General features: G+C 37.5%; 3 protein-coding genes across 10 annotated transcripts; 2 read left to right on the top strand and 1 right to left on the bottom strand.

The window, feature by feature from the left end:
• Positions 1-1325: 1325 nt before the first annotated feature.
• Positions 1326-2107, bottom strand: LOC121811580. The gene is made up of 2 exons (XM_042212446.1): positions 1682-2107; positions 1326-1571 (listed from the first exon to the last, which is right to left on the bottom strand). Exons 1-2 carry the CDS (start codon positions 2031-2033, stop codon positions 1444-1446), a joined length of 480 nt encoding a protein of 159 aa, XP_042068380.1. The 5' UTR covers positions 2034-2107; the 3' UTR covers positions 1326-1443.
• Positions 2108-10489: 8382 nt separating this feature from the next.
• Positions 10490-14996, top strand: LOC121742048. Of its 8 annotated transcripts, none has more exons than XM_042135074.1 (5): positions 10490-11420; positions 11519-13192; positions 14282-14348; positions 14418-14600; positions 14863-14996. In XM_042135074.1, coding segments are annotated over exons 1-2 (1623 nt in total). In that variant the 5' UTR covers positions 10490-11418; the 3' UTR covers positions 13140-13192; positions 14282-14348; positions 14418-14600; positions 14863-14996. The 8 variants fall into 8 exon arrangements, with proteins under 8 accessions (XP_041991008.1, XP_041991006.1, XP_041991009.1 ...); XM_042135072.1 differs by lacking the exon at positions 14863-14996 and adding an exon at positions 14723-14826; XM_042135075.1 differs by lacking the exon at positions 14863-14996 and having other exon boundaries at positions 10490-10722; positions 14418-14826.
• A 5306-nt stretch (positions 14997-20302) lies between these two features.
• Positions 20303-22018, top strand: LOC121810959 (U-box domain-containing protein 26-like). The gene has a single exon (XM_042211706.1). It carries the CDS (start codon positions 20581-20583, stop codon positions 21820-21822), a length of 1242 nt encoding a protein of 413 aa, XP_042067640.1. The 5' UTR covers positions 20303-20580; the 3' UTR covers positions 21823-22018.
• The last annotated feature ends 1123 nt before the right edge of the window (positions 22019-23141 follow it).

Genomic DNA, 23141 nt, shown 5'->3' with positions numbered 1-23141 from the left:
GCCTGGTGGGGCTTCCATGTATATTGGTTTTGAGAGTTCACCATGCAGGAAGGCATTAGTAACGTCAAACTGGTGTAGGGGCCACTCCATATTGGCTGCAATAGAGAATAGAACTCGGATAGTGTTCATTTTGGCAACTGGGGAGAATGTCTCGGCATAATCGACTTCATATGTTTGAGTGTACCCTTTGGCCACCAATCTCGCTTTGTATCTCTCAATTGATCCATCTGGTCTCCTTTTGATGGTGAAGACCCACCTACATCCTACAGCTCGCACACCTTCTGGTTTGGCACATACATCCCACGTCTTGCTCTTCATTAGTGCATTCATTTCTATCATCATCGCTTTCCTCCAATGAGGCATTTTCATCGCCTCCTCTGCTGTTTGAGGCACCTCTTCTTCTTCATACAGAGCGGTTGTGAATGCCTTAGCCATTTCTGTGAGGTTGGCTTTAGCAAGGTTTGCTATTGAATACCTGCTCTTAGCCCCGATTTTCTCCGGACTGTATCTTTTAGGTGGAATCCCTCGAGTGCTCCGCTGGGGAAGAATGTACCGACCAGTATCTCCATCAATGGCAGTGACTTCATCTGCGTCAGGACTGTTAATAGGAATAGAAGTACTTTCGGGTTCAGGATCGGAAGTTACCTCAGATATCACTGGAGGAGGATTGGACTGTGGCGTGGTTGGCTGAGGAGGGTCTACAGTAGACGTGACTTGCTCGGCGGTGGCACTAGCTTGTTCTGTTGGCTCCGCTTCGGAGTTGCTTGATTGAGGCACCAACCAACTTGGGGGTCCGCTTATCTCTCCTAGGTTATTTCCACTACTCTCCCCCTGACCTCTAAGTTGGGTTTGGTAAAAGTATTCGCACTCAAGGAAATTACAATGCATAGTAGTGATTATTTTCCTAGATGACGGATCATAGCACCTATATCCCTTTTGATTAATCCCATACCCAAGAAAGACACATTTCATAGCGCACGCAGAAAATTTCATCCTTTCGTGTTTCGGAATGTGTACATAGACAGAGCATCCAAAAATTTTTAGCGGAAGAGTGAGCGGTTCAGGGATCTTATTTGTTGCAAAAAGGTTTATTTGTTTCATTCAACTTATCATTAGCCGTGTATTACTTCAAACTATATAGGAGTGAGGCTATACAAAATAAGGTAAGATCTACCCTAATTCTAATTACCTTATTCTTGGTAATTTACAATCAATCCCATACCTCCACAATTATATGCACTTGATTTGATTCTTAGAAGCTTCTCACATTGATTTCTTTCCAACACATACAAATCACAAAATAATGATAAAATTTTTTATACCAATTTAAATACTCATATTAAAACCTTTTATATTGCCCAGAGTTAAAAGGTCAAAATTCTTTTGTTCAAAAACATGTATTCCTAAAGTCTAAAAATAAAAAAAATTGATTAATTTATTTCTTCACAAACTCTCCTTCTTCCCTAAACAGCAATCTGAATCGCAACGAATTGGTGAAGATTGGCGCAACGAACACGCCACCACCTGCGCCCATTGCCGCAACCTTGCCTTCACAGTCTCCGGTTCATCACCTGTTTTTTCAATAAAAAACAACACAACTTCAGTTCAATTGCATCCCTAAACCTTATACCCAATTCCGTAACTCGCAAATTGCAAAAGCAGGTAATTAATTGAACCATACCTGGACCAACAATGAAATCGGCGGCCGAATCGGAATCGGAAAACGTCGCCGAAGAAGTTCGCGACAAGCTGTTGGAGTAGTTCCGGTTCACAGCGCGGTACAGCTCGAGCGCAGGAAAAGTAGACGAAAGCTTGGGATCCAAATCGGTTGAATCGAAGCCGAAACCTAATTCGAAGCAGGCGCGGAGCTCCTCGAGGTCGTCTTCGGTGCAGCTGCGGCCACGGTGGAGCCTGTGATTCTTCCGGCGGCTGGTCCAGGCCTCGTCGCGGATGATGTCCGGCGACCACGAGTTCTGCTTGTAGAGGCGGGAGGGGGCTCCGCGGCGGAGGTGCGGTTGCTGTGGTTGCGACATGGAGATTGCGCCGCCGTGGAGCAATAATTGCCTGGGTTCGTTAAATTGAATTGAGCGAGTTGGAAGAGGACACGGGTTTTGGGGGTTTTATTCGGTAGGTTGAGTTGCGAGGATTTTGGGCCCACGTGGCTTTCTTATACAAAAATGGTCCTTGGAGTATGTGTTTATCTCGCCCATAGTCTCTGGACTTTAAAAATATCGACAATAGTTCATGGACTAAGGGTTTATTTCAAAATTGGTCCTTTTAGCTATTTTTGATATGAAAATGCTCTTTTGAGCATTTGATGATTTCGTCTTTTCACATTTTAACTGTTTCAATATGATATTATTTCAATGATGTACTAAATCTGATAGTATTATTTTAAAATTATCTTCTTCTTCCCTTTATCACCCTTCACTTTGTTTTTTATTTCAATATTAAATTTAATTTTATAAAATTCAATTTAAAATTTGAATTTTTAAATATCAATAAATTATTTTTAATTAAAATTATTAGTTTATGTATTTATTATAAAAGAATTTTGTGTGAGTTAGCTGCATAGTTTTATTTCTATATATATAGCTATGAGATGAGAAAGAATACATAAATTAAAAAAATTTAAAATAATAAATACATAAATTAATAAATTTCATTAAAAATAATTTATTGATATTTAAAATTTTAAATTTTAAATTTAATTTTATAAAATTAAATCTAATATTGAAATAAAAAAATCAAAGTGAAGGATGACAAAGGGAAGAAGAAGATAATTTTGAAATAATATCAGATTTAGTACATCATTGAAATAATATCATATTGAAACAGCTAAAATATAAAAAGACGAAATTGCACAATGCTCAAAATGGCATTTTCGGATAAAAAATAGCCAAAATGACCAATTTCAAAACAAACCCTTAGTGTAAGGACTACTGACGATATTTTTAAAGTCCGTGGACTATGGGCAAGATAATCCCACAGTCCAGGGATCATTTTTGTAGTTCGCTCTATTTCATATTGATATAAAAATATCTTATTTGCATAGATTGTATTAATTTTATTTAGACAATGTCAATCTTTGATGTATAAAATGTGTATATAAAATAATGATGAATTTTTTATACTATGAATTTAGAATGTTAATAAAATTTTTGTACCAATAATGTTAAAACATTTTATACCGTGTGTACACAAAATGTTGACATAGTCTAAATACAATTGAAATAATGTGCGCCATTGGCCCACGAAATAATAATAACATTTGTCATTTTGTTCCGTCCACAAAATAATGATCATATTTACTAATTTTATTTTTGGTAAATGGACTCCATTTTTCATTAACTGGTTACACTCACGTTCTATTATAAATTAATAGTATATAAAAGTCCGACTCCCATTACACTAACTTTTTCAATCACTTCTTTTCACATTTCTTAAAATTCGTATAAGTGGGACTTTAAATTATGAACAATGGGAGTAGCATTAAAATGAGTCGTGAATGAAACGTTTTGTACTTATTTATGCAAATTTCATGAAATATTTTGTTGAATAATGTATTAAACTGTTGAGGTGAGAGGATCAAATTTGGTCAAGACTGAATTTACTTAAAAATTTTCGCGATTAATTTATTACACTAGGATTGTTAGATTATTCTAAGTTCCAATTTCGTCGTAGGTATGGGTTATAAGTTACATGAACTCTTCTTCATTTGTTCCCTTGAATATTCTAAGTTCGGTTATAAATGCTAATATGGGCGAGTTGGAAGAGGACATGGGTTTTGGGGGTTTATTCGTATGTTGAGTTGTGCGGATTCTGGGCCCACAACGCCTTTTTTTATTTTTTTATTTCATATTGATATAAAAAATCTAAAATTGATAAATAAAAGTTTAGTAGCATATATTTTATTACTTATATCTAATTACATACACAATCAGCAATTATTTAATAGAAAACCCTAGAAACTCAAAGACAAGATTGCAAAACTAGGGAAACCACGGCAAAATTACTTGAAATCTAATGCCAACTGAGAAAAAGGGACCTTTTCAAGTGGAGCGGAAGTATTGGTGAGAAAATTCCCATGGGTTTTTGCTTAAAACGAAATTCTTGTTGTTAGCTGCATGCGTCTCGCAACATCAAATATCATCAACTGAGCGCGTATGAAGCAGTTAGGGATGAGGGTGTACGTGAAGGCTCGCATGCATGGGATCCTACCCTGGGATTCAGTTAGAAGTTGGGTATATAAGCTGATCACTTCACGCATGCTGCGAGATATAACAGAATCATCTTGATACAAGAGAAAAGCAGAGAGTAAACACTGAGTAAGGGTTCGAGCGGTGGTTTCAATCTGTATCAGAGATTGATCAGGTTTCTTTGTGAATCAAAGGAGTAGTCTCAACTCTTTCATCGTAGTGCTAGTTATTTTCTCGGTGAGTAGATCTTAAAGTTGAGTTTCTTGAGAGATCTATGTGAGAAGAGCTTGTTCTAGTTGTAGATTCTAGTTGAATGATAGCTTGTAATCCTTGTTCCCATATTAATAAAGGTTGATCTTGAGTGTGTGGATGGAGAAATAAAGGATGAAGACAAGGCTATAATGCTCTTGAATGCTCTGCCAAAAAGCTTTGATCAACTCAAAGATGCCCTCTGATATGGAAGAAACACCTCACTCACATATGAAGAGGTGCTGACAGCCTTGAAGGCCAAAGAGTTTCAAATAGTCTCTGTCAACAAGCCTCTGGATCAGGCTGGGGAAGTTCTCAATGTGAAATCTGCAGACAAGAAGGCAAGCAAGAAAAAGTGGCAGAAGAAAAGGCAAATTTGATAATAAAAAAAAAGGAGGACAAAGAAACTAGGTCATGCCACTATTGCAAGAAGCCAGGCCACATAAAGAAGAATTGCTATGTATTCAAGAGAAAGAAGGAGGGAGAAGCTGCAGGCACTGGCAATGCTGATATAGCTCAAGATATTGAGAATGCACAAGTTCTGAATGCAGCTGAGTTGGAAATCTCTGAGTCCTGGATAATGGACAGTGGATGCAGCTTCCACATGTGTCCAAAGCTTGAGTGGTTTGATAATCTCAAGAAGGCCTCTGGTTCTGTATTTCTGGGGAATGATCATAAATGCACAATCTGTAACGACCCGTTAAATCGTTACCTACATGAAAGAATAAACCACGTATCAAATACACTTTCGACAACAAATCGAGACGAAAAGTTGGATAAGAATCGCGTCACATCAGGCACGTTTTCCAATTGGATAAGAATCGCGTCACATCAGGCACGTTTTCCAATTGGATAAGAATTTCGTCACATCAGGCACGTTTTTCAACGCTGCATTAATTACTCGTCGCATCAAAATGAAAAGACGTGAAATTTTGTCTTTTATGAAAAAATTTTCTATATATACAACCTCCCTTCATTTCATTTCTTTGATTTCGAAATCGAGAGAAATCCGAGAGAGAGAAGAGAGGGGATGGAAGAACGAATTTCCGACCACCTACCTGTCGGGAACGGCGTCGGCGGCTGGGGGAGATCCTCGGCGACGGTGGCTGGGGCGGACCGCGACGGCGAGCCGCCGCGCATACAGCAGCGGTGGCGGTAGCGTGGTGGCGGCGTGAGCGTAGCCGAGAGAAAGAGAGGAGCACGGCGTGAAGGCTTTAAACGAACGAGGTGGGCTTTCTAGTTACCGTACAGTTTTTACGAGAAGTTTTTACGTGGGCTTTCGAACTAAAGTGTTTCCAAGAACTTTCATATATCGGTTTGAGCATCATGTTATATGTGATCAAAGTGAAAGTGTTGTTGCGCATGTTATGTTGTGATATATGTGTTGATTTATCGAGTGATTTGTGATTTGCTCGACTTGTTGATGTGATATGAGATGATGCTCGATCTTGACGGAGAAAAAATGATTTATGTTTCAAAAACGTTTTGAGGAAAATAAAGTTGAAAAGATTATGTCAAGCCATATTTTGTTTTGGAACTATGCCTATCTGACTGCAACGATGAATGGAATGGATTGATGGGAGACCGTGGGAGGTAACCACTTCCCCGGCACTTGAATGTTAAGATATGATGAATGATGAAAGGAATGATGAATGATGAATGGACTGATGAATGAACAAGAGATAGTGAAATCGGGTTTGTCAGATACGGCATATGTTCTAAGAAAATAGATCGAGGAAAAGAAAAATGTTTAGTGTTCTCGGACTTTTCCTAAAATCCCGAGTTCACTCAAAGAGTGGCTTGACAAAATCTGTTTTTATAAATATATTTTCGGCACGTGTCCACTGAGTACACTAAGTACTCAGCCCTGCATATGTTTTCTCTATGTGCAGGTTGAGCGGTGACGAGCGCGGTGGGTGTTGAGCATGAAAGTGAAGAAGATTGTAAATAAAACTTTCTGAATATATTATGTCTTCATACATAATAGTATTCTACTCTCGAATGCTTCCGCCAAGTGTTGTTGAGATAATTTTATCTCGAGTTGCTGATTGTTGAAAAGACACTCTGATTTTATTCGAGCTTTTCCCATTTGTTTGGAGCTAAAGTCGAGTTTGCACTATGTGTATCATACACTCTTATATATATTATTCTTTTAAGCTAATTGAGCCTTTCTTATGAACTGTTATCCTTAAATGCTACTGTTAATGTTTGTCCCTTGGTCACGATCGCCTCGTTTGTAACACCCCTAGTATGGGCGGGCGTGACACAATCAAAGGAGTAGGAGATATCAGACTCAGAATGAAAGATGGATCACTTAAGATCCTCTCTGAAGTCAGATTCATACCAGAAATCAAATGCAACTTGATCTCTTTGGGAGCTCTGGAAAGAAGGGGTTGTTCTTTCCTTTCTGCTGATGGAATCATGAAAGTGATGTAGGGTTCACAAGTGGTTATGGAAGCAAAACGAATACACAGCCTATACTACTTGGAAGCAGATGTGATTACAAATGAAGCGAATGTTACTGAGCATCAAAGTCCAGATTCTTGGCACCTAAGGCTGGGTCATGTGTCAAAAGATGGAGTGAATCGACTGATAAAGGATGGGGTCATCAAAGCAGACTCCATGATAAATTCTAGAGATTGTGAAGTCTGCATACTTGGCAAGAGCAAGAAGCTGGTATATCCTACTGGAAAGCATTCATCCTCATCATTTTTGGATTATGCTCACAGTGACATATGGGGGCCTTCACAAGTTGCATCTATGGGAGTATGCATGTACTTCTTGTCGATCATTGATGATTATTCCACGAAGATATGGTTGTATGTTATGAAAGAGAAGTCAGATGCCTTCAACAGATTTAAAGATTGGTGTAAAGAAGTTGAGGTGGAGAAAGGGCTGACACTCAAATGCCTCAGAACAGATAATGGATTGGAATTCCTTTCTCATGAGTTTGATGATTTTTGCAAACTTAAAGGGATCAAAAGGCACAGGAAGGTTCCTAACAACCCCCGACAAAATGGAGTTGCTGAAAGAGCCAATAGAACCATTCTAGAGAGGGTGAGATGCATGCTTATTTCATCTGCAATGCCATCAAGGTTCTGGGGGGAAGCAGCTGCTACAACTGTGGTTTTAATGAATAAGTGTCCTACAGCTTCAATCAACCATCAAACACCAGATTTCAGATGGTATGGCAAGCATGGAGATTACAATATGCTAAGACCTTTTGGCTGTAGACCATATTCACACATCAAACAAGGCAAGCTACAACCAAGGGCATTGAAGTGTGTCATGCTTGGCTATCAGAGGGGTGTCAAGGGATATAGGCTCTGGTCTATGGATCATGGTAATCAAAAGATTGTGATTAGCAGAGATGTGGTATTCAGGGAACAAGAGATGCCATATAAGGATCTAGAGAAGGCAGAAATATCAGATAAAATCACTGTACCAGTGGAGGTGAAGCTGCAGCAACAACCTGACCAAAATTAGATTATAGAAGAAGAGAGTTCCTCAGATTCTGAGCAGACAGTCCCTGAATCCAATGAAGACCTTGACAATGCTGATCAAGGTGATCAGACTGAAGAAGATCTGAATGATTATCAACTGGCAAGGAATAGAAAGAGAAGAGAAGTAATCAGAAAACCTGCCAGATATAGCAACTCAAGTTTGGTGTACTATGCTTTCTGTGTAGCAGAAGAGGTGGAGGCAGTAGAGCCTAGCAATTATAAGGAAGCAATCAAGAGTAAAGAAAATGACAGGTGGATTAAGGCTATGCAAGATGAGATTGATCCCTGTTGAAGAATAAAACATGTATTCTGGTTACAAGAAAGATGATGCAGAAATTGAGTGGTTGCAAGTGGATCTTTAAGAAGAAGATTGAAGCATCAGGGGGGAATAGAATCAGATATAAAGCAAGGCTAGTGGCAAAGGGATACAATCATAGAGAGGGAATTGATTTCAATGAAATATTTTCCCCAATAGTGAAACATAGTTTCCATCAGAATCCTCATGGCATTAGTTGCTCAAAATGATTGGGAATTACATCAGATGGATGTCAAACAGCCTTTCTGCATGGAGAGTTGGAAGAGAACATTTACATGGAGCAGCCTGAGGGTTTTATAAAGCCTAGAGATGAAGGAAAGATGTGCTTGCTGAAGAGAAACATCTATGGACTGAAACAATCCAGTAGGCAATGGAATATACAGTTTGATGAGCATATGAAGAAAATTGGTTTTGAGAGCTCATAATATGACAGCTGTGTATACATGAAGAAGAAGAATGATGGAAAGGCAGTAGCATTCCTACTCTTATATGTTGATGATATGCTAGTGACAGGATCAGACATCAATGAAATCTTGAAAGTGAAACATGACCTCAAGTGTAGGTTTGAGATGGAGGATTTGGAAGAAGCTAAAATAATTCTGGGCATTGACATCATCAGAGACCGAAAGAGAAGGATGTTATGGTTGAGTCAGCAACATTACATTGATAAGCTACTCAAGAAATTTCAAATGAATGAGTCCAGAGTTGTCTCTACACCAATTAGACAACAGTTTCTGCTGTCAGCTGCTCAATGCCCTAAAAGCAAGGAAGAAGAAGAGCAGATGAATAAAATCCCTTATGCTAATATCATTGGGAGTGTTATGTATCTCATGATCTGCACAAGACCTGACCTAGCTCATGGAGTAAGTGTTACTAGTAGATACATGAGCAATCCAGGAAAGATGCATTGGCAAGCACTAAAGTGGATGTTGAGGTATCTTGGAGGAACTGCAGATTATGGAATCATGTATAAGGGAAATGCTGACTGCATCAAGGATAATTTGGAAGGATTTTGTGATTCAGATTTCGCTTCAAATCGTGATAACAGAAAGTCACAGACTGGATATGTATTTACATTGTTTGGGGCAACTGTAACTTGGAAATCTAACTTGCAATCAGTAGTGGCATTGTCCACAACTGAAGCTGGATATATTTCCTTGACAGATGCAATGAATGAGAGCTTTTGGCTCAAGGGAATCCTAGATGACTTGGGATTGAAAAAGAGGAAGGTAGTGGTGAATTGTGATAGTAGCAGCGCAATATGTTTGTCTAAACACCAGACTTTTCATGATAGGAGCAAGCACATCGATGTGCGGCTGCATTTCATCCGAGATGAGGTGGGAATGGGGATGATAGAGGTCAAGAAGATTGCTACTGAACACAACCCAGCTGATGCCTTGGCTAAGGTAGTACTAGCGTCCAAGTTTGTGTTTTGCTTGGAGTTGGTGAGCGTTTTTAGAAGATGAAAGTCAGAGAGTTTGGAGAATGAGGACAATGTGCTATTACTGTTGGAAACGAGGTGGAGATTTGTTAGCTGCATGCGTCTCGCAACATCAAATATCACCAACTGAGCGCGTATGAAGCAGTTAGGGGTGAGGGTGTACGTGAGGGCTCGCATGCATGGGATCCTACCCTAGGATTCGGTTAGAAGTTGGGTATATAAGCTGATCACTTCATGCATGCTGCGAGATATAACAGAATCATCTTGATACAAGAGAAAAACAGAGAGTAAACACTGAGTAAGGGTTCGAGCGGTGGTTTCAATCTATATCAGAGATTGATCAGGTTTCTTTGTGAATCAAAGGAGTAGTCTCAGCTTTTATCGTGGTGTTAGTTGTTTTCTGGGTGAGTAGATCTTAAAGTCGAGTTTCTTGAGAGATCTATGTGAGAAGAGCTTGTTCTAGTTGTAGATTCTAGTTGAATGATAGCTTGTAATTCTTGTTTCCATATTAATACAAGTCACTCGAGTTCTTCCGTGGACGTAGACTGATTTTGGCCGAACCACGTATATCCGTTGTCATTTTGTTCTTAGATCTATTTCTTGCTCGCGTTTTCATTTGGCGGATCAGTTTCACACTTTTACTGCCGGCAATGATTTTTAATTTGCATTATTACCTAAATTTAGATTCTTGAATACACAGGGATTAGGTATATATCATATGTCGGCGGCCGATGATATTTATACGCATTTAAATAGCTGAATTAGTAATCATTTTAAAAAAGAAAGCCAATTTCTTAAGTTGCAAATTAGGCGAAATTCGAGAGCCTAGAAAGTTGAGGTCAGCCTCCTCCTCCGGGGGAAATACAATAGACATCTATGTTTGCATCCAAATTGATCTCGCTATAAACTGCGATATAATCCAACTCCTCCTACTCTTACATCCTCGCTTTTCTTTTCTGAATTATTTTGGTATAACAATATTTCAGGCCTCACCCACGTTCTTCTCCTCTTCAGGCGAGTAATTTATTGTTCGTATAACCCAGTTTGGATGGGTTTAGGGAAAAAAATTGGATCTTGAATTGGTTTTTATTCGTTAGGCAAGAATATGATGATATTTCTTCATGTAGATTCGATAATTGGTGGCTATTTAATTAGGTGTACATCTATCTGCATCTTTATCATGCACTTGTCCGAAATTTTATTCTAATACTGATTTATCTTCTGGAGCTGAAGCTCTTATGCTAATTTTATGCAATCTGTTTTGTGCATCCATTCAATGTTCGTTTTCCATTGTATCCTTTGATGCAGTATTTATTGGAGCCAATTTTATAGTATCCTCTGATGCAGTACTTAAAGGGATCTTGCTAATCTGAATTTATCTTGTTTATAGTAATGTGTAGCCAATCTTAATCCGTCTTGTTTATAGTAGTAGTAATTGTTTTCTGGCTTGTACTAGACTTTTACAGGGTGTAGTTTTTAATTGTGTATCATCGAATAATAATAAGGGTTTCTCTTCAGTTATATTCTATCATTATTTTCTATGCAAAGTTATGCAATTTGAATTCTTCTGATCAAGAAAAATATTTGGGATAGAATGGATTTGACACTTCATTTTCTGCCAATGTGAATCAAGATTTGATGGTAGGCTCTGAAAGTTAATAAAGGGCTAGTGCGTGGAGTGAGTGCTTGTGGTGAATCAATGTCGGGTATATGTTAAGTCTAAGTACCTTTTTTGTGTTGTTATACTCAATTCTGCAAATTATTCCACTTAATAAACCGATGGAGATTCATGGTCTATCTTTGTCACCAGGAAGGTAGAAGTAGTTTATCCATTTAAGTCCGTGATGTCGAGCTCAAATGCATCTACATTGCTGTTGCCATCGGAATGCTCAGGACATGCAAGGCAATTGGAAAGCTCAAATGGAAACCGTTATCAACCTTTGTTGCATCAAAGTTGGAGCTCCTCCCAGGGTCCTGTTGCTATTCTTTGGGACATGGAGAACTGCCCCGTGCCAAGTGATGTGCGATCTGAAGATGTGGCTGGTAACATTAGGATGGCTCTGCGGTTTCATCCTGTAATCGATGGAGCTGTAACAATGCTTTCTGCATACGGGGATTTTAATGCTTTCCCCAGACGATTAAGAGAAGGATGCCAGAGAACTGGTGTGAAGCTCATAGATGTCCCCAATGGACGTAAGGATGCAGCCGACAAGGCAATATTGATCGACATGTTCCTTTTTGCTCTTGATAATCCCCCACCTTCATCCATCATGCTGATCTCAGGAGATGTTGATTTTGCTCCTGCTCTCCATATTCTTGGTCAGCGAGGATATACCATAATTCTTGCTATTCCTTCTCGAGTGGGGGTGTCATCTGCCCTTTGCAATGCAGGTAGGTTTGTATGGGACTGGCCTAGTATTGCTCGTGGGGAAGGTTTTATGCCCTCGGCTAAAGCAATGATTCCATCTCGTGGAGGTGCAGGGGATATTGCAGGGTTCTTGGTGGGATCTCATATTAACAGTAATATGGATGTTGAGAATGAAGAGGAGTCGATAGTGTATAGGGGGGTCTCAAGAGGCTATTGCAGCACAAGAGATTTATCTTCTGTATCACAGTCTGCATCCGAGCATAAAAGTAATCCAATTGCAATGCCCTCGGATCCTATGATTTCCCAATCTCTTAGCCTTCCATCTATTCTGTATGAAGTTTCATCAGGAAACCGTGTCTCATGCAAACAAAACGACACGACTTGGGTGCAGCCCAGAGATCTAAACGATTTAAAGGGCCAACTGGTAAGGTTGCTTGAATTGGCAGATGGAAATTTACCTCTTACCCGACTTCCGGCTGAATACCAAAAATATTATGGGAAGCCTCTGTTTGTTTCTGAAGATGGGGCAGTTAAGCTTGCAAACCTTCTTAAGAAGATGGGTGATATGATTGCTATCCAGGGAAAAAGCCAAAAAAAGTTCGTCTGCCTCCATAGCTCTAAATCCGGAGCAGCTAGTAATCCTGTAATATTGTCTAGGAGGGAGAAAAAAGAAAAAGAATCTCGGGAAGACAACGTTGATGCAACGGCTGGAAGTGGCTCCTCAGATGAGTTCTCAGGTGACGAAACAGCTGTAGGAGGAGGAAATGATGGTAGGCAAGAAGGAGAAAGTTCTTATCTTGAGGTTGTTGGTCAATCTCTAATTGTTGACAAAAGCCTGAACAAATTTAAGTATGAGCTTCAAGAGATCTTGGTGAGCTACTCTTGCCGGATATTTCTTGGTTCTTTTGAGTCCGTATACCAACAAAGATACAAAAAACAACTGGATTATATAAGCTTTGGTGTGAATAATCTGGAGGAGCTCTTGGGAAAGGCGCGGGATGTGGTTCTGTTGCAAGAGGAACCCATAAGTAAAAGAAAGTATATGTTTGCTGTTTGTGGCTAAAAGAAAATCTTGCTCCTGCTTCGTTCATTGCAGGAACATCTGCGTCACATGAGGTAGAGTCACTGCTTCCTCAATCCTAGTCCTCAGTCTTTTACCGTCGTCTTTTAATTTTCAACTAGAAATTAGGCAACATACGTCATAACTATTTGTACTGTGCCTACGTTTGTTTTATTCTAATTAGGTGCTTATGAAATGATCATTGGGACCCTCATCTAGGGATCTGAGTCCGATCAAACACAAATGGGGGTTCTTCTGTTTGTTTACTAATCTTATATGTTGACTCATGAATTCATGATGCTAAAAGTTACTACTATACTGAATTGCCATTTAATTAAGGAGATATTTGCTTCGTGATTGTGCTTTTTTTTATGTTAGAATTCTGGAAGTCAAATAAAACCTCTGGTTAGGTTCAATGCCGTTGAAAGAAAGACCTAATTTAGTAAATTAAGCTTCATCCACTAGCAGATTCGAGGAGGGGCTCAAGCTAGCAAGAATTCATATAGTGCTAAGGGGAAGAATCCCTCCAAGAGTTCATAAAAAGTTAATTATTAATAATAATAATAATAATAATAATAATAATTTGCAGCCTTTATTTGATTTGGGTTAATGTTACGGTGAAGTTCAGTTTTTGTTCACAGTTATTCCTTGTCCATTGTAGCATTTTTCCTTTATAATCATAGGAATTTATGGCTTCATATCAAAAGAAGTTCCCCATAAATAATTGATCCTACTTCTGAAGACTCCATTTTTATGCACACAGTTTCATTTTTTTTATCATTAACTATACTGATGACTTTACTTGGTTTTCAAATGCATCAAAGCTGTCCCATTAGTAACAGCAGCTTAGTCATAGTATTAGAATATTTCTATTTCAGTATGAGCTAAACATCCTGTCAAAGTACATAGCAGCCAGCCAATACAGGGCATGTAGATTTACACTCGTCGTTCTAGTTTCTTGGTTAACTATAAGGAGGGTAGGAGCCTCTGAGCAAGGTGATGAACAAACTCAATTATACGGGATCCATGCAGTACGATATGAAATGAAATGAAATCAAATCTATGGTGTTTGGCATTATGAATGCCAAAACTTCTCATTTTGGTTACTCTTTTCTCTCACACCTCCAAAGCGTATTGTTTCCCAGGCTACCAAGTGGGAATCGCATGCCTAGGAAAGTGCTGCTCAAGAATGTCAATGGACGGGATAAATGGGTAAGTTGCTAACTGCACATTGTGCTCTGTAATGAGAATTTTAAAGATGGATATTTTTAGATTATGCAGATGAAGTAAATTCTGCATTCTGTTCTATGGGAAGCATTGGATGTTACAGATCCTTTCATATCAGTAGGACTGCTGCTTCTCGACACTAGGGTTCATTTATACATTAGCATGCTACGAATGCTGTTTGTCTCGTTTGGAGTCCTTACAGCTGTTTTGCCTCCTGTTGAGGAGCCAATGAATCAGGTATTAACTCAGCTTTTGCTTGTAAGGCAACTGTGGTTTGATTTATTGCTGTGTTTCTCATGTTCTGAAGTCTTCACTATAATAAATTATTCCTACCAACTATTTTCGACAATTCGCGTTAGGCTTTACGTTGCAGCAAATCTCAACTTTGCCAACGAAATGGAACAAAAATTTAGTGGTGAAGACCTTTTTGCTACTCTCTATGTCAATATTTTCTCTCTTGTTATTTTTCTCTCTTTTTTTTTGTAATTGTGATTGGCAGAACACACAACGTGGAATCATGTCAGGACCACTGAGTTTTTACTCCAAGAAATGATCATCAGAAATTGAATTAACTAATGTAACTAAACAGAATCATTAAAATTATTATATGGAATCATTTTTCTTGACACAGAAGTCTAATGCTCTTCATTGCTGGTGGGTCATTATTGGAATATATTGCTAAAAAACAACAAAGAAGGGAAAATAGGGTCCATGAAAAATATTGCAATAATGTTAGATTTTGTATAATTTGACCCAAATAAATTAGTAGAGGCAAAGAGCATGAGCATGGAATATGTTTTCAATCTATATAACCACAAACATATCTAATTGATATTAAGTTTTTTTTGTGTCAGACTCTACCATATTTTGCAAAATGCACTATGAAGCTATAGAGTATTTTGGAATTAGATTCCTATCGAATTACTAGTGGAAAAGTATACATAATTTATGTTAAATAATTACCACCACTAACTTAAAGCAAAGCATTAGAGGAGAAATGTTCAATCACATTACTACAATAGGGGTAGTTTAGGTGGAACGTGTGTATTTTTTTATTTTAAAGTATCGTATACACGTAAAAATAAAAAAAATAATACTCCCTTCTTTTGAAAAAAGTTTGCAACACACTGTGAATGACGTGAATTTTAATAAAAAAAATGATTAGTAGTGAGAGTGGGGAAGGGTTAGTATTCTAAATTTCGTGGATGACGAGAGTAGTGGTGAATACTGAATATTTTAAATGATTTTTGAGGGATTAAAGAAATGATAGTTGCTTGTGGCTAAGGTTTCCATTGTCTATATATTCTTCAATAATGATGTAAAATTAAGACATATGAAGACTTAGGTGGATGCTGTCTCCACTTTGGCATAATTCAATATCATCAATAATATACTACATGTTTTTTTTTGTTTGTGTTTTTTATGGTTATAAAAGAAATAAAGCATCAGCATTTATACAAATACCAATCAACTGGACTGTGACATGAACCAACAATCCACACTTTTTAGTACGTCACATTTTTTACAAAATTATTTCCCAACATAGAATTCATCATTTTCAATTTAAAATTATTTTGTGCCACAGCCATTAGTTGAACTCACTCAAAATTCAGATAGTTTGTCATCTCTAACTTGTGTAGAATATTCTTTACTTAAAAGAGAGATAAATTCGTTATTCGAAATATGATTGCTGCAATTGCAATCAAGAATATATTATAATTCTATGCAATTAGTTTATACTTAAGTTCTGACAGATAATATGATCAGATTTTTGGGTCAATTAGGTAGAAATTCTCTAATGCTGAGGTCAGTTTAGGTCCATGAATTTTTGACCAATTAATAATTGCAAATCTATTCTACCCTAAATGAATGTAAAAGTAAGATATCAATCACATGATAAAGTGAGAACCTAATATTAATTAAAATCTGAAATTATTGTCACAAAATAGGAAAGAACATTAAAAATTAGGCATATTCGCAAGCCGACTAGACTTTAATTTTTGGTATAGGTCGTCTCTTTGATTCTGTTATGTTTTTTAAATTTATATTTTATAGTACAAGATATAATAAAAGACAAAAATATCAAAGAATTTGGAACACAATCAAATATCTTGATTCTTAGACTATAGAAAGTAAAATCACCGAAGGTGGTGTGACATTTAATCAAAGATCGCATGTCTTCGATTCTAAAACAAAACAGATACTAGTATGCAATTTGTGAATATGTTCGAAAAGCCATTAAATATGAAACGAGGTAGTATTATATTTAAAAAGAATGAGATGGGAATTTTTTTTGAAATGAGAAGTACAACAACTAGAATTATTTCAATTATAATTAATATAATAATATTACATTGTTTTGATGTTTACTACGTGCATGACATCGTTTTGGCTGACGTTCAATAAATTATCAAGTCATGCCTGTGATCTCACTGTCTCAGTTGTTTGCTAATTAGAACAAAATCAATAGTTCAATAATTAGCTAGTGTTTAATTTTTAAAGCTAGTGTTCACACCCAAAATTTGGCAAAAATTAGAAATCCACATACAAATACGATGGAAAAATAAATAAATAAAAAATAAAAATATCACACAACACGCATCGGATATATGGCAAAAGGGTGAAGACAATAATAAGATTAGAATGTGATTAATAAGTTGATGTAATGTTAGAACAACCCACTCTTGTTACATCATTGTAGCCACCTCATTTTAGGTTGGAAAATTGTCCTAAAAGTTAGTTAAACATCTCCACAATTTTATTTCCCCCTTTTCTTTTCTCAAATTTCGTACCCTTAAGTGGGTGATTTAATTTCGAGATTAAACCATACATAAGCCTTCTATAGGGAGTAGTAGTTAAAATTCTCTTTTACTTTAGTTTTTACAACGATGTGACATACTGTATTTATTAATTTAATTTCTCAATAAATCCATCTTTGATAAGAAATTACTATCGGAAAAGGTTGAATGACAAGTCGGCAATGTGTGTTGCTGGACTTTAGCTGGGTGCACATGTATGTCTTCGATTCTCATATTTGGTCAATTATATCAAACAACGTGATCAACTAATATTAAGTACTAAGTACTCCTATATTACTCATTAATTAGAGTTTAATTACTTACAATTAAAAGTTAATTGAGATAAGCCCTAGCTATATATAAATGTAATTATTATTTTCTAGACTTATGTTTGGTAATAATGAGAAATGGAGTACTACTACTTTTGGATAGTTAAAAAATGATAGTCGGTCACCAACTTCACTTCCACAATACATATTTAAATTTGAGAAAAGTAAAGACATAAATGTAGTACTCCATTTCTCGTACATCTATATTCTTTTGACACAATTTTATGAATCCAAAATATATTTAATAGGCATGAGATGAATTGATATCTTACAAACCAAATATAGTAAGACGACTTAAAAAAAGGAATACAACGAGTCTCAGTTTCGACATAAAATGAAATAACTCAGGTAAGTACTCCCTCCGTCCTACTTTAGGAGTCCCGATTGAGTTCGGCACGGGTTTTAATAAATATAAAGGAAAGTTGGTGAAACAAGATAGTGAAATGTGAGTCTTATTTTTATATTTTAGTTTAATAATAAAACGTGAATGGAAAAAGGTGAGTGGAATGTGAGGCCTATTACCAATTATGGAACATTCCAACTGGGACTCTTAAAGTGGGACACTAAAAAATGGTAAATCGGGACTCCTAAGGTAGGACGGAGGGAGTATTACTATAAGGTTATGAAAAAGTTACGACTCAACTAATAACATGGGATTTTAACTTTAGCTATTGAAATCGATTATTGGGAATTTGGCTGATGATTATCCATTAGATATATTTAAATATTGTGAAGTGAAAATATAAAAAAAGAGTGATGATAGAGAAAGTATGACAAGCTGTCGGCTGCACATTCCTCTATTCATATTTGACTGTTGACCGTTTGTCACTTCCATCAACAGCAGTCAACAGCAGACCCAAAACAGTGCACAGAATCAAAAACTTTCGGCCTACTGTTGATAAAAAATTAAACTAATTTTTCTCCTTGATTTATTGCTGTAAAACAAATTAAATTATTACTAATTCTGTTTGATAAATATTACTAACATAATCCAAATTAAAATTATTTGTTCTAGTTTGTATTGTACTTAGAGAAAAAAAAATGTTGAGGCAGTTTACTTGAGAAACATTTAAGTTTGCTATTCAAATCAACAGGTAATCCTACAATTTTTTCACGTGATTTTGAGTATTATCCATCCATAGTAAATTGAGTATTTACATTATTCACCTACATTTTCATTTCATATATTTCAATTCTTTATTATTTATAATTTTTAATTAAGTTAATTATAAATAAATTTAAAATTTCAATAAAACAATGAGATTACATAATGGAAATAAACGAAGAAAATACATAATCAAACCATAGCATAAAAAGTGGGAATGAGTGGATTTTTAGACTAAAAATAACAATAAAAATCAATATAAAATCAAATAGGAGTAGTATGTTTTTAATCATGAAATAAATTTAAATAATACTGCGTGACAGTCTTTGATTGGGTAACGGATGGCGTGCTTTGACACGCGCGATGCAGCGTGCGATCCTGGCGTGCTCACCGGGCCAAAACATCGGTACATACTCGAGAATTGAATTTACACGCCGATGTGAATGGCCTTATAATTGAATTATTTTCCTCAGTAATGACTTTGATGCTTGCATGTAGCAGGTAAAATCCAAACAAAATCCAAATTATACTCCCTCCGTCCCTCTGTAGTAGAGGCGTTTCATTTTGAGCACTCGTTTTGAAAAAAATGATAATAAATAATTAAAATAGAAAAAATGTAAAATAAGAGAAAAAGTAATATAGAGAAGACTCTTAACTATATTATTCTCTTTTTACTTTACTTTTTTTACACTTTAGCTATTTATTATAATCTTTTCAAAACGAGTGCTCAAAATGAAACGTCTCTACTACAGAGGGACGGATGGAGTGTATAATTGAACGACAAAGAGACATCCTTGCTTAATCACAAAAGTTCAACAACTCTAGAGAATATGGAAAAACAACTCTTTATAAGAGACAATTGTCTTGAATATTAAAGATTATTACTAACAAACTAACTAAGGAATTTATATTTAAGAAGAAGTAGGAGACTGAAATAAGTAACTTATAAATAAATTGAGCGCCTGACTTGTCCACCACAAGGCATCGTCATCGCCACTAAATTTATATGCTTAATCAATATTAATGCACAAATGAAGAATTTATGTAAAATAGGGGGGGGGGGGGGGGGGGAGGATTGTATTAAATAGTTATTACAAAGTAGTACCAGCACTGAGACCACATATATGTTACTCCATAAAACTACATAATCAAGAAGCGTAATTATTATTAATTAGTACTAACTAATTGCTCTATCCAAACTACGATGTCGACACACAAGTGAAAAGAAAGCAATGCCACGATACCTCTTATAACAACTAACAATAAGAAATCAAGAATGGTGTAGTAACAGCTCAACAATATTTTTACTTGAACGCAGAGAAAATTATCGATATATGGTATCATAATAAATAATTAAAAAAATCGGATTCATTTACTATTAAAGAAAAGATATAATAATATTAGATGTCGAAATATCTTAAATATAATAATATCAATATTTCATAATTCAAATTTTAGAAATTTGGATTTTTGATAAAATCTGATATGAAATTTGAATGCTCATCCATCCACAAGTTGGATTTATAAATCACTAAATGGCAATGTTGTAAAATGAAAAGAAAGTAAGTGATTTGAAGACCAAATAAAAAGACAGACATGTCCAAAATTATGTGTAAAGTAGAAAAATATAATGTAAAAGAATTAATGTACGTGTGCATGCGCGTGTGTTGGTGCTGGTTCCAGCTCCTCCTCCTCCTCCTCCTCCGATCACAATTTCAAAGCCTTGATTAATTGACAGTAGAGGTGGGCTTTGGTTGTCCTGTCCACACTCACTCACATCACATTCCCTTTGACCACTAACCCAACCATGGTTAACCAAACCTAACCCTTCAACCACACGTGTGGTGGATGAGGATGCAACAAATTACAAATCCGTCAGAATATAAATATGCCCCTCTGTTCTCCCCTCCTCTCTTCCCAATTCCTCTATATATACCCACCAATTTTGCACTCCTCTCTTTCATCCATTTTTCATCTTCATCAACATGCCTGCTACCTTCAATTTAGAGCCGTTGGATATCTCACTGCATATCCCTCACCATTTCCGCTGCCCGATCTCGCTCGAGCTCATGCGCGACCCGGTCACCGTCTCCACCGGTCAGACCTACGACCGCTTAAGCATAGAGGCCTGGCTGGCCACCGGCAACACCACCTGCCCCGTCACAAGGCAGCCCCTCACGGATTTCAATCTCATCCCCAACCACACGCTCCGCCGTCTGATCCAGGATTGGTGCGTCGCTAACCGCTCCTTCGGAGTCGAGCGGATCCCCACTCCGAAGCAGCCTGCCGAGCCGGTTTTGGTTCGTAGTTTGCTTCGGCAGGCTGCTTCGGGTCCGTACGGCCTTAGAGTTTCGTCGCTGAGGAAGTTGAGATCGCTGGCGCGTGAATCCGATAAGAACAGGATTGTGATCGCGGCGAATAATGCTCGTGAGGTAATGATGTCGATTGCGTTTGCTGATGTAGGATCGGATCTGCGGCATGATTCGCTCGCGGTGCTCTCGGTGTTGGCTTTGACGGAGGAGGAGTGCGTGAGCGTTGGATCGGATCCGGATCGGATTGGATTTCTGGTGAATTTACTGTTCCATTCGTTGATTGATGTTAGGGTTAATTCCGCGGCGGTGATTGAGAGCGTGGTGGCGGGGATCCGATCGCCGGAGCTGAGGACGGAGATCAGCGGCGCGGAGGGGATTTTCGACGGAATCGTAGGGATTTTGAATTATCCTTTCATCCATCCGCGAGGGGTGAAGGTCGGGATCAAGGCGCTGTTCGCTCTGTGTTTGGCGAAGCAGCACCGGGGGAGGGCGGTGGCGGCGGGAGCGGTGGAGGCGCTGGTGGAGAGGCTGGCGGAGGTGGAGAATTGCGGCGACGCGGAGAGGGCGCTGGCGACGGTGGAGCTGCTGTGCCGGATTCCGGCGGGGTGCGAGGCGTTCGAGGCGCACGCGCTGACGGTGCCGCTGCTGGTGAAGGTGACGCTGAAGGTATCGGGGCGAGCGACAGAGTACGCGGCGGGGGCGCTGCTGGCGCTGTGCTCGGCGTCGGAGAGGGCGCAGCGGGATGCGGTGGCGGCAGGTGTGGTGACGCAGCTGCTGCTGCTGGTGCAGAGCGATTGCACGGAGAGGGCGAAGCGGAAGGCGCAGATGCTGCTTAAGTTGCTGCGGAACTCATGGCCCGATGCGTACGTCGTCAAAACGGAAGATTTCGCCGGAAGCGACGTCGTTCTATTTTGACATTTTTTTTTCTGACATTAGAGGATTAAACAATCCTCTTAATTTTTTGTAATCGGAGAGGTAAATTGCAACGTTTTAATACTAGTGATAAAAAGTGAAGTAGATCATATTAATTAGATGAAGGAAGTGTTGATTTTGTAATTAAGATTGGTTTACTCATGCATGTTACTCTTATCTACAGAGCAAACCTTCAACTTTTCTATGTCCATTTTCCAACTGGAAACATGAATTAATTACTTATGGAGCATTAATGAATTTGATTGAAATTTATATTAATTAAATAATAAACCATGCTATCACTCTCTTCGTCTGCCACGTAATGTTTCAATTATCATTTTAGAATGCCCACAATTTAAAATCTCGTTTACTTTTTTTTCAATTTAGGCACCATCTACTAAATCATTATACACAATTTACGTTTCACTAAATTTTTCTACCTACTTTTTGTTATATTTCTTAAAATTTGTGCAAATCAAATTGAGACTATAAATAATAGAGGGAGTACTATAGTATAATTAGAATGAAGACTATATATAGTGAAGAGAATTTTGAACTTTGACATATACTCCCTCTGTCCCATTAAAAATGAAACGTTTTCTTTTTTTGATTTTCTCATTAAAAATGAAACGCTTCTTAAAATGGAAACAACTCTATCTATACTTTTTCATCTCTCTTACGTTACTCTCTCTTCATTAACTCACAAAACAACACTATATAAAATCTCGTGTCGATTTACAAATGTTTCATTTTAAGTGGGATGGAGGGAGTACTATTGTTGTCATGAGGAATAAATCAAATTAATTTCGAAACATCGTTAACATTAGTAATTTCTTTAATTTGGCAAAACTATTGAAGTGGAATTGAACAGTGAGAATCTTGTCCTGATGGCACCTTAAAATTCACAACTTTGACACATGACGTCAGCGTAATGCAATATGGCGCTGGCACGCATATTTATAACCTAAAAGTAGGACAAATCTAACCAATAAGGAACATAATAATTTTTTGTAATAGAAGTGAATTTGGTCTCTTTCCGAAATTTCCAAAACTAGGCCATGAATTGTACAGGTGGGTATTCGCGCCACGTGGCTTGTTTGTTAAAATTAAGGTAAGTTGAAACTTGAATTGATACTTGGTTGAATGAATTTGAATGGTGGGCCTATTAGAACAAGACAATGATTTGAGGTAAGCTAAATGAGACATGAGACATCACATATATTAATGTGAGAGGCAATAAAACTGATGGTTCAACATCCTTTGACCAAAGACTGCCACAGCTGTCTATTACCAACAATGACATGTCAGCAAACAAACACAAT

This window comes from Salvia splendens, chromosome 7 (assembly GCF_004379255.2).
Source record: "Salvia splendens isolate huo1 chromosome 7, SspV2, whole genome shotgun sequence".
Taxonomy (NCBI): Eukaryota; Viridiplantae; Streptophyta; class Magnoliopsida; order Lamiales; family Lamiaceae; genus Salvia; species Salvia splendens.
This window is presented reverse-complemented; position numbering and strand designations above follow the sequence as displayed.